This window comes from Lagopus muta, chromosome 1 (assembly GCF_023343835.1).
Source record: "Lagopus muta isolate bLagMut1 chromosome 1, bLagMut1 primary, whole genome shotgun sequence".
In the NCBI taxonomy this organism is placed as follows: Eukaryota; Metazoa; Chordata; class Aves; order Galliformes; family Phasianidae; genus Lagopus; species Lagopus muta.
This window is the reverse complement of record NC_064433.1, coordinates 164954433-164973623: the sequence shown is the minus strand read 5'-3', so window position 1 is coordinate 164973623 and position 19191 is coordinate 164954433. Positions and strand designations below refer to the sequence as shown.

Genomic DNA, 19191 nt, shown 5'->3' with positions numbered 1-19191 from the left:
TCCTACTGGCATAATTTAAGGCATTCTTGTTGTTGTTCCCAGTTTTTTCAGGTTGTTTTTACATTTACACTTGATAAAATACCCTGTCCCTGTGACATCTTTTATGGTAACAAAAACAGAGATCTAAACTTTCACATACTATGTTTACTAAAGCCTGCACCTCTAATAAAATGTATTGTAGTTACGCTGCAGTCATTAGACAGTGACAGTTCCACATCACTTTAATCTTAGATGTTTGAGTCTTATCAACTGTTTATAAATCAGAAAATTACCTAAAATCTTTTGTCTGAAACATGCCACATAAATTATTACCAGGCACAGAATAATTCATTAGGAAAGATGCAATTACCTACACATTCTAGGTTATATTAATAGAAAAAACAATGACATAGCTTGAACCCTTCCAGAACAAAGTGTTTTTTTGAAAAACCTAATTTAGTAAGGAAATAGCTTTGCATATGGTCAATGAAAATTTGATACAGCATGGAACTTAACAACAGATGTTTGACAATGAATATTTCATGCTAATTAATAATTCTACTTACTAGTCACAGTTGATAGTAATGTGCATCCTAGAGCTCAAGGTGCCATAGAGATATAGGCATGACCTGTTACTTCATTTTGAAAATTTCCTTCCGGAGGTCAAGAGATGATCTGAAAATCATGGCCAGCAGCTAGGCTGGGAAGAACTGCTTCACTCAGATTCTCCAGATAGCAGCCCAAATTGTGGGACTTCTCTTTGGCCAAATCTTATGGAAGGAGGAATATGTTGTCTGGAGAGCTTCTCAACTGACTCCTGGTTTCCCCTCATAAGTGTGTGCTACTAAACTAATTATTCATCAGAATTGATCTCAATTAGGGGTGGGTACATCATGTCTTGTCTATAAGTTACCAGAGTGCAAGACTTATTCCTGTTTTAAGCTTACAGGTTGTCTATGAGAGAGTAAATGAATCTTGATGCAGCATCAATTAACCTACAAATAAATGTGATCAGGCAGAATGGTCAGGGCAGAAGGGTGTATATCAGACTGGTATTTCATGAAACAGCAATTCAGGATTTTGGTGTAATACAGGAAGACATGAAGACACTTTCCTGTACTGTTGAACTATGTCCTAACCATGGTCTTGGCTGCCCTTTAGCTCTGATGTAATGCTTGGAGAGCTTTCATTTTTGATGTTACCTAACCATTGGTTGTAATACTCCATAGCCTAACATGCTGTGTATAATTGCTGTATATATGCTGATAATTTCTTGGAATACATAAAAGTGAGACACTGGTGTTTGACATATATGATTATTTATTTCCATAAGGCCCCAAACATCATTTTCTCTAAGTCTCAGAGTCAGTACTTCCATGACCCTCAGGATACTTGGCTGATCTCAGAATTTGACTTTACTTTCACACCCATCCTTTCAAAAGTGAAGCGAATTGAGCACAATAAGCACTGGAGTATGAGAAGAACAGAAGGGTAACTTTACCTAACAGCACGTACAAAGAAATTTCTAAATCGTAGATGTTGTTAATCATCACATGAGTTATGAAGGGCATTCATTATTCTCCCTTCTGCTTCCCTTATCATCATTTGTAGCCCACTGGGTGATATTTCTCTATATTCCTTGGTTTTTAACATCTAGTACTCATAGTATCCAACCTTTTTCTTTCTTTCAAATATTTGAGAGTTAAGTAAGTGAAGGAGATCCTTTTTGTGCTCTCCATTTCGTCTGTTGTAACTATGCACAAAAAAACTCTTTAACACCTCCTGTCTGGTGTTCCATTGAGGATAGTTTCTAGAACGACCATATAATGACTTTTGTTAAATTTTAGCACCTGTTCACAGAATGCAAATTAAACACTTCAAAGTTCAAATGTTTTTCAAACTTCATATGATCATGTTAATATCCATTAGTGTAAAATGGGAAACCAGATCTTCCATATATCTTTGTCAATCTTTTCTACTTGAATTTCCACTTGCAAACTAAAAACAGATTTTTAATTAAGCAAGATTTTCTGAGCACCTGGGTCATCAACACGGTGATAGTAATTAAATTCTAGCCTCAGTTTCTACACATGTAATAATAAAGTGCTTCAGCATTTTCATTCTTTTGAAATTAATTGAAAAATGTACACTGCCTTACTTTGTTGATGCATCCACCTCCACTCCAAGCAAATTCTAATATGCTGAAATTATCATATCTCCAACTGAAACTCATAGGGATCACAAATGGATCAGATCATCACAGCAGTTTTGAAGCAACACAGCAGTTTTGAAGCAACTTCGCTAGTATAAGCATATAAAATTTAGTTTTAATAGAAGACATACTTCTGTATCTTTAGAAGTTAATTAAGTAACCCAGAAGATTGCAAATAAAATCTTCCGTTGTATGGCACTCTAGAATCATTTAGGTTGGAAAAAACCCTTACAATTATCACATCTGACTGTCATCTAACAATACCAAGGCCACCACTAAAACATGTCCTTTAGTACCACATCCACACATTTCTTACATACCACCAGGGCTGAGGACTCTACCTCTTCCCTGGGAAACCTGTTCAAATGCCTAACCACCCTAACCATAAAGTTCTTCCTAATAACCAGTCTAAAAATCTCCTGGTGCATTTTAAGGCAATTTCCTTGTATCCTATCACTCAATAAGTGAGAAATGATACCAGCCTTCACTTTGCTACCATCTCCTGAATCTGGAAGCAACCTGCATAGAGGTAAAAAGGAATAAAATAAATGAATGTGATTAATTTCCGGAAGTAGAAGTGAAAGATCTATCACTGACTTACAAAGTAAGCTCACCATTTTAGGAATAATAGATTGTTATGTATAGCAGGATCTTTCACATCTGTGATTTGAGGAGTGAAGGAGAGAAGACAGCAGTCAACTCGGTGAGAGACCAGATCAGAAGTCATTACAGCACTCTGCTACTTTCTCCTTCAATGAAGGAGGGGAGAAGGAGGCATTGCAAGCAAAGCATTACAAGAGTGAAAAATATTTCAGCCCAAGAATCCAGAGGTCTTGTAGTTAACTGTGCCAAGATCAAGGCAACTTACATCTCAGCCAAATCATTTTGAGGAAGGTCACTGTTTTGGAAGGACAACATTGCTTGTAACTGATGTGAACAGAAATACAAGAGCTGGGAGAAGAGGTTCTTGTTTTGGATGAAGAAGCAGTTAAAAATTTAAGTATCTTCATCATCATTGACAACTGCCCTATAAAATGATGTCTGGCTTCAGAATGAATTCATTAGAGTTGAATGAGGGAAGCCCATTTCACATATCTTCCTTGAAAGCAGAAAATTGTAATGATTCATATATATAAAAAGAGTACACCATGGACGTGAGAGGAAATGAGCTAGCACAGGTGAGCTTCTATATTTTTAATAAAAGAGAAGTAGCAGCTGCTGTTACACATGTAGCATTTAAATATGATTTAGCCCTTCCTACCTGCTGGCAAATTCCCACTGTCCCACACTTTAGAGCAGATCCTGCTTGTTTTTCATGCTTTCATTTGCACATCCTACTCATCTACAGGCAGCTGGGGATTACATGTCAGGTTTAAGCCCTGAGTTTCATGCCTATAGTCACATGCCTGTAGCCACACACATAAAGGCACATGACTGCACAGAAAATAATTGCAGACATCACTGGGAAGCAGCTGCATGCATGTTCTTTGGTACGTGGTTATAAGTTGTGTAGACTAAAGTTGTGGAGACAGACTTGAAGGGAGACATCTCCAACATTGATAAAATGTAAGTACAAAAGACACATCATTGGATGGATATTGATGATGTTGTTTCAGTAATGACATCATCCATAGACTCCTAGTGTCTTTGCTTTGCTTCTCTATAGTGATCACAACATAAATTGCTTGTCTTGTTTGACTTCCTTGTTCACCAAAGTTGAGCAGATTGTCGCCGTTTTCAACGCTTCTACCAGACAAAAAGCTTGGGACCATTTCTCGAAAGCCCAGCGAAAGAACATAGACATTTGGCGAAAGCATTCTGAGGTTGGTGATTTTATTATTACTTTCTATCCATCATCTCACAGCTGGATTGACACAGAACGAGTGTGATTGTAGCTGGACATAGTGTATTCAGCAATATTTACAGCTGCCATTTTAGCTGTTAATCAACTGGCCGTTTTACAATCTCATCTACAGTATGAATTGTTCCCATTGCTCTCATAAGGATAACAGTCATTAAATAATGCTAAGACAGAGAGCAGTGTGTTTTTATTTTTCATGCAAGATTTGGGAGATCGTTGGAGGAATATGTTTACTATCTAAAATAATGAACTGAAGTAGTGAAATTAGTAACGCTATTTTCAACTAAGAAGAGAATTAAGAATTATTAAAGAAAAACATCTTTTTAGGAATCATCGTGATCTGGTTTCTAAAAGAGGATTCTGTAGCACAGATTTTTTTCTGGTTGTACCATCACATGGTCATCCTAAAATAACTTTGCCAGAAAATAATGTAAGAGAATTTCTTAAATAAAATCTTGATCATATTCAGTCCAGAATTACGACATACTCCTTCCCATTTGTTTTATATTTTTCTTTACTAAAATAGATAAATCATTTGTATTGATTCTAAATATATTGCTTGCAAAGAAAAGAGTGTAAATGCAATCATGATGCCACACAGAGTTAGCAATGTGGGAACATGCATGTGTGACTGTCATAAGCATGAGCAGAGGAATTGGGACTCAAACTCTCGTTGCTACAAGTGGCTGCAAGGGAAGCAACAGACCTCATCCTATGTTTTGGTCATCCAGCTTTGTTTTTTAATTCAGTATATACGCTATGAACCTGTATTTTAAAAAGTAAGTACCGCTGTCTTTGTTTTCTTTCTTTCTTTCTTCTTTTTTTTATTTTTTTAATTTATTTTTTTAAATATGAGCAATTCACACGCAGTTGGCTTACCTTCACATAATACAGTATGTCGATTATTAGTATCACAGTCCTCTAAATGATTTTTCTCTGTCTCAAAATAAAAACTTTAGAAGGTAAGGCGCACTTATTTAATTATTTTGTAGTACACTTGGAAAATGAGTGTTGTACACTTAGTTTGAGAAACACTAAGTGCTGTGATATAAATCATTTGGATAACATTTTAAGTGCCCATTAACTAATGCTAAATTACAGTTGAATACCAATGGCACTAAATGTAACATCCACATGAATACCAAATGAATTCTTTATTATCGGCGCTATTATGGTGAATACCAAATGACTTCACAATAATGGGACACTTAAAATAAAATGTTAGCATAATTTATTGGTACAAACTGTATTTTGCATTTTGTTCACAATATTTCATAAAAGTAGTGGTTAAAGCCTTGGTTTAATTGGAAGCTGGGAAGTTGGGAGCTGATATTTGTCTTATCTTTCTGAAAGGTATGAAAATTATGATTTGTTAGCAGTTTATTTCAATTATGTTAAGACTATCCCTTCTTAAACTTACTTTCTATAAAGGGATATGGTGTATCATTGATTTGCTGACTACAAAATAAAGCAAATTGACAAATAAACAAATGTTTAATGGAAGAAAATGTTTAAGAGTTGATCTTTCTAGAAATGCTGTCTTACTACTTGCTTTTTCAAGTATTATTGCCTTTTGTTTTTCTAAAAAGGAGAATAGGATAATAAAAGCAATTCAAAAACATACAAAGTCTCTCAGTAAATCAATATGTTTTAGAAATGCCTTTTTTTCAGGTGTGAAATATGATGGAAATGTACCAAATTACAGCTTTGATTTAGCTTTGATTATCTGCTGATTTGCTAATTACCTGATCACCTTCCCTTTTTTTCAGACTTTGGGAAAGCTTTACTAGAAAGCCAAGCACAAAGCAAACAGTTATGCACTTTAGTATTCTCCATGGAAAATTATTGGCTTTACAAATAGTGTAGAAATTGAGGCACCAAGGCCAGTTGTTTCCTCTTCAGGAGGGAACAAAGGGGAGGGAACCTTTTGTCTTCTCATGTATGTAGCCAGTATTCCCCCACCCCCCCCCCAAAAAAAAAGTGCAGGTGGCATTTTCTAATGAAAAAATAATCTTGCTAATTTCTTCCAGACGTGTCATCTATCGGGTGAGATACTGATTGACCAGTCAGTTGAGTTTTTTTTTTTTAATCTGAAATCACTTTGGTGTAGAACGCCCACTAATTAGTCTCGTTGCCTTTGCTGCAATTAACGGGCATGTATACATTTATCAGAGTATTTGAGGTCTCCTGATGAACCGTGGGCACAGCTCAAGGGAAACGCCTTTTCTTTTTCACACAGTCCCTCCCTGATGGCTTATTGTTAATTGCAAGGAGCTGTGGTTGGGCTCTTCAATTCCATTTCCTTCTTTTTTGTGCCTCTTCCTTGTTTCGAAGATTTCAAACCACCTCTTTGGGAATTAGGCTCTTTGTTGGCAGAAAAATTAGCTGTCTGCAGGCTGAAAAGGCCTACACTAATCACGGTGCATCATCCCCGTGTTACACCTGACAGGATTATTAGGACAAAATAGAGTTCTCTCAATCTTCTCAGCGCTGCCTTTAAAAAGCCAGCCAATGCACCAATGCCAGCCTTTCTGCTGGGAACAAAGACTGTCTAGACTCCCCACAAAGCCCTCACGTCTGATGATCCTTTCCCCAAGGAGACACGCACTGGCTTCCTGCTGCCTGCCCTCGTGGCAGTCACCTACATACCAAGTAGTTGTCTCCCATCATGATGCAGAAACTTTCAGGACAGTGCTGTCACGCTGGGTCTTTCAAACCCAAGGCAATCTGGGCATTGGGGGATGAAGGAGAGACTGCTTTGGTCAGCATTAAAAACCTAAAATATAGGATGCTCCATCACCACTGACTGCTCCCAGTTGCCCATACGGCCAGTGGGGAGAACTAGGCAGTTTTAGAGTGCAGTTTATCTGATTTTTGATAGTTACGTGATGGATGTGAATTGCCCAAAGTGCTTGGGCTTTTTACATTTCTGTGAAGGATGTATGTAGGAACAAGTTTTAGTGGAGAAACCTACATTTGACCAGAAGAATCCTTCCCCAAGTGATAGTGAAAAGCAAGAATTAGAATTCTTTATACCTTAAGAAGGCCGACAATTTCTCTATCAATCAGACTAATTCATACCAGTTTTAAGCACTATCTCTGCTGCTAAAACATTCCTCTGTGTTTTGTTGAACTAAATAAAGAGCACCTGACATGAAGACTCCCTTTCTCTCTCGTTTTGCCCAAGTGTTACCTTTTATAAGTTCTATTCTTCCTTGTGAAGAATTCTTCATGATACTGTTCTTATAAATATTCATAGGCAACTAGGTAACATTACAATAACAAAGTATGTATAATTAAAAATCAGAGCAGTTTTAAAAGCAGATACTACTGATAAAGTGGTGACTTTATGGAAGTTAATACTGACAAAAGATCATTTTGGATTTTAGGAGCTCCGAAATGCTCACAGCGAACAGCTCATGGGAATCCGCCGGGAAGAGGAGATGGAAATGTCTGATGATGACAGTGGTGACAATCCCAGTAAAAAGCTGAGAGTAGATGATTCAGGTAAAGCCTAAATCCCACTATAATGTCTCCAAGTACATACAGCTGTTGTTTTAAAAGCAAACAAAAACTTACAGATGAGAAGTGACAAATTAATAGCTGATTGTATAAAACATTATCTTATTTTAAAATCCTCATAAACTAGTTATCTGAATGGTACAAACTGTCTCTATGAGGTTTCTCTTGCCTGCTATGATATACAGTGATGAAAACTCTCTAATTCTGCCCATGGCTAAAAGTCTTTAGCACACTGTTTGCAATCCTGCATAATACAGTTTTATTCCATGGTTGTCAAAACTAACTTACTATGGGACCACTGAAGTTCTATTACAGTCAGTATTCTCTAAGCCTTACCATTCCTAGCAGTAAGTACACAGCCTCTCTAACAAATACACTATACAATTTTAACTGTGTTTTGTGGAATTGAATTTAAATAGTACATATTTTGCAATACATTATTGTGTACTGCATTAATCTGATATTAGATGACTATCATGAAAGAAAGAACCATGGTTCTTGTAATATTTGGAAAGCAGAGCAACTTTCTCAGCCTCTTACAAGTATACCCAAGATATCCAGTGTGTACACTCAGAGTTGGCTCACTAAATTACTGGTAACGTGATCTGAATGGAACCTTTGCTTGTTTTCTTAACATTGGCTGATGAAGTTGGGAGTAGCTAGCAGGAAACTTATCTTCAGAAAGAAAATTTACAGAAGCTGAAGCCAAAGCAAAACTGTGAACTGCTAGCTAGCAGTGAGTTTTACAGAAAGTGAAGAAGGAGAAAGTAGTAAAGAAAGAAACCTTGAGTCTGAAGAGGACAAGTTTGGTCTATACTTCTATGTGTAGAAGGTCTATACTACTATATGTAGGCACCATATTCAGAAAGGAAAGAATATCATCCCTTCAATGAGTTGAAGTGTTCATAGACAAACTGACTCCTCAAAATACTGTGTGGTGAGTTCAAATGACTCCAGAATTAAAGACTGAAGAAAGGACCATCATTCTAGCGAATGAAGTTTTACTGAAGTATTTCTCTTGAAGGGAGAACTAATGTTTTTTTCTGAAAGAAAAAATGCATCAATAAAACCACTAATAGGCAGCCTTTGTTTTTGCTTGTTTTACTATGTGGATTTGGAATTTCTAGAGACCATTAGTGTGAAGCTGTGACAGTGGATATCTGCAGGCAGAGCACTGCTAGCAATCAGAGATTGTTTTGAATGTCTTATCATTTTACCTTGACTATGTCCAATCTTGTGGAGAGAAGTCACCAGAATTAACAACAGAAAGATAGAGTCAGGAATACAAACAGCTTGTGCTCCAGGAAAGGAGTAATGATGTTTTGAATTGTCATACTTATCAGTCCAGCTTGGTTTAACATATGCATGCCTAGGGCTGAGTATGCAGGTCATTCTTTTTGCCTCTGATTAATGACATCACAAATGAGAAAGCGTGTTTGTTTTTCTTCTATAAAAAGGGACATTTCTGTCAAACGTCTTGATATCTGAGATTTCTACTGTGTACCAAACTACTTCCATTTATTTGTATTGTTATAACGTGGCACTTGACACCACTCAGTGATGAGTGATGCAAACTAAATCAAAATTTGGCAGTGAATCCACTTGAGTACTTGTCCATCATTGTCCATTCTACCATTAATCATCCTCTTGATCTTAGTGGAGATGATCCAGCCTGCTGTATACATACAGTACTCCAGTTCTAAAATTATGTTTTATAGCTTTCTTCTAACATTCCACTCTCAAGTCAAGCATGTAGGTTTGATTCATTTGCCACTGACAATATGAGGAACTTGAAGTTTTTGTATATAAAATATGGACAAATGAAAAGAAAGTGAGAGAAGGGCATTTATTTTTCATTTTTATGTACAGTATTTTTTAAATTATTATTGGTGTTAGCTTTCTTTTCTTCCAGAATCACTCCTTTTTATCACTGGAGTGGCTATTTCTATTCATAGTCACCTCTGTTTTACAAAGAATGTCTTTTATTAGGAGTCTTTCATGACAAAGAAACAATCCTGCATGATGAGAAAACACTGTCACTTTCCTTATTTTTAACCCCTTCTCTTATAATGTTTGCCTAAACAGTTAACCACGGGGAGGGCAGAGCTTGAGTAACACAAGGAGTATATTGTCTCTCTTCAATTCAAGGACAGAATGTAACATAAATGCTTAAAATTCTAAATCCAAAAATATCTGAAGCAACCAGACATGATGAATTGATTTGGATAATTCCAGACTTTTGGACTGCCTGTTCTGCCATCCAAAGGATTTTCCTGTGGAGTTTACTTTTCAGCCTGGCCAATGCATTTCACCATCTACTTGAAAGTAGAAAGAACATCTCTGGGAGGTTACCATTCCGAAATCCACAACAGGTGACAGACATTCCCCCTGACTCCCACAGTGGTGTCAGATCTTTTTTTTCATCAATTCACCTAATTAAATCACGGGTCTGTGAAGGTATAATTTCAAATTAATTCATTAATTAATTAAACCAAATCAGATTGGTTCCTAGGACCTCATTCTGTCTTACTGAAGTCTACAGTTTCAGCAGTCCTCCAATGTAATTTTTTCTGTTACTCAAGCCTTTTTCATTCAGAAATAACACCACATCTACAGGCATTTTTAGATACTGTGGTGCTGAGCGTTTCACATCTCCTCACTGCAAATTCCAGGTATTTGAGACAAATGATGAAAAAGCTGTTAGTAAAAGTGGTTTGTGTCCTTTTTTTCAAGTTGTGGAAGGTATTAAGTCTTGCAGTAGAGCAATTTGTGTTGTCTGTTAGAAATCTGCATATTGTTTGCTTGGGAAAATTCAGGCTTGCTACTTGCTTGAGGCAATAGGGAATAGATGAAGAGGGACTTGTTGCAAGGTTCATCACACCATTCTAGACTTGAATCCTCTACTGGAACAGGCTGTCCAGAGATGTGGTGGATGTCCTGCCATTAAAGACACTCAAGACCAGGCTGGATGGGGCTCTCAGCAACCTAATGTAGCAGTAGATGTCCCTGTTCATTGCAGGGGAGTAGGACTAGATGACCCCTGGAGGTCCCTTCCAACTCAAAGGATTCTGTTTCTATGATTCTACTTTCATTTGCCAATTGCTCTTCTCCTACTTGTGAACCTGATTTGCTGATATCTTTGGCTCAGCAGCACAGCTGGAATAAGAACTGGGACCTTTGGTCTCCTGGACCTGTCTTCCATCCTCCAGTATAAAGGACAGGGCTGCCTCCTGCACAAAAATCTTCTGCTCTTCCTGGTGTTTTACAGGTCGTTCTCCTATGGGCTAGTTGATACTCTGCTCTAGCATGTACAAGTTAAATCTTCAGTCAAAGTGAAGGCATCACTACCTGCTTGTTCGGTTGGATAGCATCTCAAACAGATGCCAGACCCCCCTAAACACTCCAGAGAATAGGGAAAACAATAAGTTAGCTGAGCCAGCATACATGCCTAATCACAGGAATCCCTCCCTCTTGATTTACAGACCAAAGATTATTTCCTTTATGAGAAAAGATGGCAAAAGGCTGACCTGAAAGTAAGTGAATCTGTTCTGTGGGCACAGCTATTCCTTCAGAACAATGCGGGTTGTTTTTTTTCAAAATTCAGTCCTTGAACAGTGATTTTTCTGCGTTGTGGATTCTACAGTTTAAAGGGACAAGAGGATTGCTAAAGTTGGGAGATTGCTAAGAAAAAAAGAAATGATGATTGGCAACTCAGTTAATACATTTGAAAGTCAAGGTGCAGCTACTGAAGCGTTATATCTGTGGAAAAAATGAGATTCTGTGCTGAAGTCTAGAGGATGTAGGAAAATCTTTAGAACGATCAGGATTTATGGATGCTTCATCTCCCACCTGCTGGCACTGGGAGTAAGGATCCACATGTAAAAGCTTCCAAAGTAATTTTAAGAATTAGTGAAGTGAAGCTGCATGTTGTAGGAAAGAGCTGAAGTTTGGTTTATACCTAGAAGTCACCTGTAATTTTATTTTTAAGGGGAGATGGGTTAATCTCTTGCTTTTGCAGTTCTCTGTGATGCACTATTAATTCAAACAACTCCAGCTGCAGTGAGAGATGGCAGCCAGCACCAGGGGAAAGGAAGGAACACGTGGTGCTTGCAAAGGAACACAGGAAAGATGGAATGGAGATCCCAGAGCCATTGGCCAAGTCCCAGTTCTGCTACAGAATTCAAGCCAGGACAAATCAATGAATACATAGTATCTCAGTATCAAGTGGAGGCAAGGATACTTCCTTTAATTCCCCCACTGGCTGTCTTGTCTGCATGGATGATAAACACCACAGAATAGGGCTGTCTCCAGCCAAATATTTGGAACAGCCCACCCTTTAGGGCCCTGGAACATTTCATTCCATTGTATTACCTGATGATTCTGAGCCAGAAGTGGCCCAAAAGGCCAGCAGTATCCTGGGCTGCATCCAAAGAGGGGTGGCCAGCAGGGAAAGGGAGGGGATTCTCCCTCTCTGTTCTGCCATCATGAGGTCCATTTTTGCATCCAGGCCTGGCATCCCCAGCTCAAGAAGGATGTGAAGCTGTTGGGGCAAGTCCACAGGAGGACCACAGAGATGGTCAGAGGGCTGGAGCACCTCTCCTATGAAGAAAGGCTGAGGGAGTTGGTCTTCTTCAGCTTGGAGAAGAGGCCTCATTTCTTTATTTCAGTACTTGAAGGCAGCTAATAAGCAGGAGGGGGGCTGGCTCTTTACATGGTTTGATAGTGATAGGACAAGGGGGAATGGTTTTAAACTAAAATAAGAGAGATTTAGGTTATATGGTGGAGGAAATTTTTTACTCAGAGGATGGTGAGGCTCTGGCACAAGCTGCCCAGAGAAGCTGTGGATGCCCCATCCCTGGAACCATTCAAGGCCAGGTTGGATGGGGCCTTGAGCAGCCTAATCTGGCAGGTGGCAACTCTGCCCACAGCAGGGAGTTGGAACGAAATGATCTTCGAGGTCTTCTCCAACTTTAGCCATTCTATGAGTCTATGATTCTATGATCTTAATAATGTACTTCCCCTGGTGATCGCATGCAAATAATAAATTGTAGATTAATCAGCATATGCCCAATTTGGATACACAAGATAAGCACTGCCTTCCAATTCAGGCCAGCTGAGACTTCCTTGTCAGGATAGTGAAACATACCTAGGCAGGTGCCAAGTTTAGACACGACAGCTCTTGACATCTTGGACAGTAGCCTGTATCTTAAAGTGCTCCTCTGAGCCGATCCTTGCTCTTTGCAACATCAGTGGAGTTAGTTGCCATAGGAGACAGTGCGGATGGCGGGCAGTCCATCTGGCAAGAGAGCCTAAGTCCTTGTGAAAGTCAAGATGTGCCAATTGCACCTTGTGCATGCAGCATAAGACAGGCTTTATGGTATTGTCCTGAAGTCTGTCCTGGAAGTTGCAAGCCTGGCAAGTTTTCAAGCCTGAAACAACACCAAAGTGATCTGCTTGGTGCTTATTCATCCTTTTTTTTTTCTTTCTTTCTTTTTTTTTCCCCTGCAATTTAATCTTCTTTTGCTTTCTTTAAGTCTTGTTTGAATGCAGAGATGCACACATGTGATGGAAACTGTGCTTTATAGCAGGATTAAGCTAGTAGGAAAGCTCTCTACAATCTTTTTACAACTTGGAATAGAAATCACTGAGCCCCAGCTGTGTGGAGCTGAGCTTTGCTCTTCCTTTCCCTCTGCCTGACCTGGTGTCATGATGAATTTCATGTCAGGTCTTTGTCTTCCTACTGATTCCACAATCATGTTGTTCAGGTTGTTCACCCTTTCCTTTCTTGTAAATCTAGCCCTTTATGCGGTTTTGGAGGGGTGGGGAGCTTTTTTTTGGGGGGGGCCTGTTTTCATAGGAGTTATTGTTCTAAACAAAAGTCTGACATTTTTTTCTGTCATTACTTCTCCATTTAATAGCTTTTTAACACAGATTTTCTGAAAGCAATCCTGATATTTAGCAAGCCCATAATTTCCTTGTCTTCCTTTTAAACATTTATTGATAAAGATAATGTAAAATAGCAAGATTTATTTACTTTAAAAATTAATGGGCTGGCATTGGTTTATTCTTCAGATAAATCAAAACTCTTTCAAAGCCATTAGCAGCTGATGCCATAATCAGCCCTCTGGCAATAAGCATACAAAGACTTACATGAGGAAAATAAAACCTGTAAGCAAAATCTGCTAACTAGGTTTTGTAAGTTGTCTCAAAAAGAAAATAATTTAGGTCTGAAAAAACAAATTGTGACCATGCTGATGCAATCCCCCTCTCTGGCCAGAGAAAACAGCTGAATAACCCTTTTTGGGCTCTGTGATTGACATAACTTCCCTGTGAATGGCAATGCTCTGGAGACCACAGAAACAATCAGCTTTACTCCCTGGGACCATCAGAGATGAACACTAGAAAGCAGCACAAAATGATTACTCCCTTAATGCAAGGATAGTCTGCTCTAGTGCCTTTCCCAGCATGCCAGTTCAAAGCTGTCATCATGAGGCAGACTCCAATATTGTACTTTAAAATGCATTCTGATTTTCCCATCTCTTTTACAAAAATTGGCCGAAATTCAGGAAGCATGTACTTAGGGGCTTAATTTTGTGCCTCCACTTTTAAGTCCATTTGGTTATGCTACTTGTAGCATAACTACATTTGTTAATTCTACTTGTGCAGCTGAATTTAGCAGAAATGTTGTGAGTCAAGTCTGGAGACAGAAATACAGAACCATTAAGGCTGGAAAAAAACACTAAGATCATATAGTCCAACCATCTCCCCATCCTCACCATGCCCACTAACCATGCCCTCCATGCCACATCTACACTGTTCTTGAATATCTCCAGGGATGGAGATGCCACCACTTCCCTGGGCAGCCTCTTCCAGTGCCTGGCCACTCTTTTGGATAATAGCTTTTTCCTAATATCCAACCCAAACCTCCCCTGGTGCAACTTGAGGACATTATGTCTTGTCCCCCTCCCTAAATGGGAGAAGAGTCCAACTTCACCTCACCACAACCTCCTTTCAGGGAGTTGCAGAGAGTTGCCAAGCCTGTCTGCCCCAGGGAACAGGGCAGGCAGCCTCTTCCTCTCCCAGGCACTGGGTCAACCCATTGGCTTTGGGAACCCAGCATTGAAGGGGTTACCAACCTAACATTCCATTTTTGGAGGAAATAGACACTTGAAAGACACTCCCCTGATAAGGGCTTTAGGAGGATGTCCCGTTAACTACAAAACAAGTCTGTTGTGCTTTGATGCTTTTCAACTGCCAGAAATACTATTATCTAGATTACATTTTCTTATGTTTTCTGGGTATTTTGTACTGATAAGGTTTTATGCAGGATCGTTACATATGAGAATAGATTTAATCCTGTTTTTAGCAAGCTTTAAGGACACTGAGGGATTATTTATGTAATAAGATGCAAAGTTGCTATGGAAAATGCTATAGCAACCTAACATCTTCACAAAACCAAGCAGCCACTTGTGACAGCAATCTAAATTTACATTTATTTTAGTGTCATTTTATTGACATTCTTAGTATCTCATTTTGACAGCATGTTAAAATATGTTTTGCATTCATGCTAGAACAAAATTAACAGCATGTTGTTGGAACGAAGATGATGTCTATAATTTTTGGAGATAATTTTAGCATATTTCATTTTGTGTAAATAGCATTAAAATAGTAGTGCAAAGAAGTTTGGGTGTATCCCCTCTGTAATACAGCAAACAACAAGCATTGAAAGTAATTTCATGAGTCAATGAAAGCTGAACTGTGTTTATTTATTTGCTTGATATCTGAATGAAAATATTTTTAAGAAAGAAATGATTTTGTTATCAGAATTTATTTCAAATCCTATATCTTTTATTATATCTTTCCCTTTTCAGGATACAGGCTATAATTTTTCATTAGGTTTCATAAAGCAGGGCATCATTTCTGAATGCGTACACTTGCAGTTTGGTAGGGAATTGCATTACTTGAATGGGACTTTTCTAAAGCACAGAATAACAGTGTGCATTGCCCTGTAGGAGGTTAAATAAGAAGGGAAGGGAAAAACAAACACAAAGCACCAAAACAGGCTGAACTCTGTCCTGTGCTCATTGCAGTTAATAGTGAGACTCCCATTGACTTCAATGGGAGCAGAAGCAAGCTCTGTATATTGATTTTCTCCAACCCCTTCTATTAAGAATCTTGAAGTGTGGCTGTAACATTGTTGAAGTGGGATGTTGGCAGCAAAATCAATAAAAGACAATATTAGAGCATATGCTGTTTTCAGCTTCCTCACAATCTGATATAGCTGGTATTAGCATCCTTCTCCAAATTACACTTCATGCATTCTATAAAGTGACCTTCCTTATAGTGCCCTCTCCAATATACAGCTTTTGTGCTCTTACTCATGTATTTAGCCTTCGAGAGCATGAGACCTATTCATAATAGTGAAGATTGTTGGTTCTGAAGAGAACACAAAGAACAGATTTCTTCATGAGTGATTTCATGGGGCTCACAGCCTAAACTCTATTTCTGATCTCTTATGAAAGATCATTTATATTATTGTTTGAACTAAGTTCATGGTTTGGGGGTTTGTTAATAATGTTGGCCTTCATTCCCTGTTGTTTTAAGGAACCTTTTCCACTCCAGCAAATTAGAGACAGTTGTAAGTGTTGCTTGAGTTGGAGATGTTGTTACCTTCTTATCCACTTACCTTCTTAATCCATGAAACATTAGACTTTGCTAAGGTACCAGAAGAGATAATAATCAAAAAGCAGAACCTTTTCCCGCATCAGTACAAGCTTCTAAGCTCAGAATTACCTTTTTGGGGAGCATCCTTATGTCATGAGACAAGTAACATTTGAACTTTCCAAAACATTAAAAGCTTCCTTTTCAAATTATGCAATTTCTCAGACCCTATGCATCCAGCAGAATGGAAGTCTGTGATGTGGTTGCATGCCAGGAGTTAAAAGCCCACCCGGAAGGGCTTGTGCTTCAAGCCAGCTCACCACAGAAATTTGCAAAATTACAACAGGCTAACTAGTGCTGTTTTACTTTGAGGAATGAATATTAGATTCAGAGGAATTTTGTGATATCCTGCTCTTTGGTTTTGTCTTTAAGACTATCTCATGAAAATCAGCTTCTTAACTAGTGTCACGTATCCATAGCGTAGCATTTTTATGAGCAGTATGTTGAAGATTCAGTTCTGATTAGAGGTGAGTGACTTTTAGTCTTACTCAGTTTTACATTAACAGCAGAGGGAAGAGAAAACAAAGAAAAGCCATCTTGTACATGGAATGACTGACTCAAGAATTAGATAGCATACCATTTTATATCACTTCTCCACTAGTTCAAACATGTGACTCATTGAATACTGGTTTACCAAAGAAGGAAAATTTGTGTCTATGTGGTTTAAGGGAACGTGTCTTCCCTTCCCTTCCCTTCCCTTCCCTTCCCTTCCCTTCCCTTCCCTTCCCTTCCCTTCCCTTCCCTTCCCTTCCCTTCCCTTCCCTTCCCTTCCCTTCCCTTCCCCTTCCCTTCCCCTCCCCTTTTCCAAATTAGGAGTGCTAATTTCTATGTAATTTTTTTACCTTTCAGTGGGAGGATAGCTTGCTGTCATTTTGCTTATTTAGTCAGTTCTCCATATATTCATTGCATGTCAAGATGTTACTTAGGCACAATAATGTGCTAAGCATGCATTTGAAGCACTACTGTACCCAGTTATTGTTGAATGCTTCTACAATTGATAAGAGTATCTTATATGTCATCCAGGGATCTCTCTGAAAAGTTTCTTCATTGCTTCTTTTTCATGTGTCAGCTACAGACAACATTCACTCATAAATTTGTCTTTTGAGTTTTGGAGACAAGTGTGTGCTTTCAGCAGCTGAGGAAGAGCATGAGAAAAAAAATAATACCTCTCCCCATGTTGTTCTGTTATCAGATAGTTGTCTGTCTCATGTTTTGTTGATGGGTTTTGAGATGCCTGTGCTGTTAGACCTTGATCCCACAAGCTTACTGCCTGCAGCTCAGTGTTTGCACTCACCTTCTGCTCAACACCCACACCTACGAAGTCCTAAGCAGTGGCTTACACAGAAAGTCTGTTACAGGGAGTATTCTACTGTTGTTTCTTTAAAGTTTTACACTTCTTGCAAGTTTCAAAAAAAGTCTCTTTCTGAAAGGACTGCACGTAGCACCAATCCCTCTAGAACCCTGCCATCTGTAAGCTCACAACATGTTTTAGTCTACAATATCTGAGAAAATACCTACTAAACATGTTAAGTTCCAGAGAAGCACAGTAGCCTGCCTCAGTTTGCAGGTACTGAGTGTGTTGAAGTCAGGATGGAGGGGAGAAAGGTGGCATTTACTTGTAGATGTAATTCTTCTGCATCGTCTTCCATTCTCATAAGGGATAAGTCACTTAAAAAAAAAACAAAACCTGTGAATGTGACAATCAAGAAATTCCAAGCTTCTTGGAATTCTTAGAAAGGGTAAAAATATTCTCATATTTAAGATCCATTTTTCTTCTGATACTAAAGTCACAGAGAAATTATTACAGCACTACACACTTTTAAAGAAAAATTAGCTCTGCATTCTAATCCAGTACAAGGTCAGAGAGGTAGCAGGATAAATACTCTCCCACAGCTTAAGGCACAATAGAATTTTTAACAAAGCTTGTTGATCCTCACATTTGTAAAGAGCACTTTGAATTTACGATCAGAATTTGCCTACCATAAATCAGAGCAATTCAAAGAACTGCAGTCACCAAAAGCAGTCAGATCAGCCCTTTCTTATCCTAATGGACATGACAAATTGAGAGATTCACAGGAACACTGTCAGGTTTGTTTCCAAACAGGTTTGTTCCCTGAAATTACATGTGTGTCTTCATATTTATTCATCCTACAGATATTTTTGTTCAAGTTGTCTCAGTGGTGTTGGACCTGAATGCAATTCCTAGTTTAAATGTCAACAGTAGCAGTACAGTTATGTATCCTATTAAGGCCAGTTTTTATTTTTTAAATCTGAATGAAATTATGACCAATTAAGTTGATGCCTAATAAATAACCATTGGTAACCTACCTAAACAGAGATTTACCTATATATAGTGATGTTGAGTATCCCAGGCAATCTGTATATCACATGTACACACCCACATAAAATCAATTTATGACATCTACATAATGTTAACATAGAATGCGTGAAACACTAAGCTTCCATCAACATATCTTGTGTGATCCAATTTTCAGAAGTCTATACCTCCAGGTGCAAGGCACCATAAAAACAAGTAGTGAGGTAGGTCATCAATGCCACTTTGCATCTTCCCAGTAACCAACACTTTTCTTATTTAAGAGAGCCTATCCCTTCTCTCTTGAGACTGGAAGCTTATCTGTCATTTTTAGTGTTACACAAACAGTCATTTCTTGAAAATTATTGATTAGAGGAAAAATTCACTTCTTTTCTGGCATCCATAAAACATAACACCTGCTGAACTGTCTTAATTTCTTGACTAGAAAAGAAAGAAAAAAAGTAAATGCAGAACCTCTAAAAGAGAATCAGCTCTCAGATATATTTAACCAAGACAATGTTGGTTTTTTTTTTTCCAAGCAGCTATTGGTAAACACAAAGCATAAGTATCAAAGTTATACCT

The 19191-nt window shown here is 38.3% G+C and overlaps 1 protein-coding gene across 13 annotated transcripts in view; it reads left to right on the top strand.

Annotated features, from left to right (window-relative positions):
- ENOX1 (ecto-NOX disulfide-thiol exchanger 1) overlaps positions 1–19191 on the top strand; it is a 366745-nt gene that overhangs the window by 298311 nt on the left and 49243 nt on the right. For all 13 annotated transcript variants that reach the window (XM_048926238.1, XM_048968963.1, XM_048925786.1 and 10 more), the window contains 2 exons: positions 3908–4014; positions 7442–7559. In XM_048926238.1, the coding sequence (XP_048782195.1) occupies positions 3908–4014; positions 7442–7559 (225 nt within the window). The remainder of the gene's footprint in view (positions 1–3907; positions 4015–7441; positions 7560–19191) is intronic.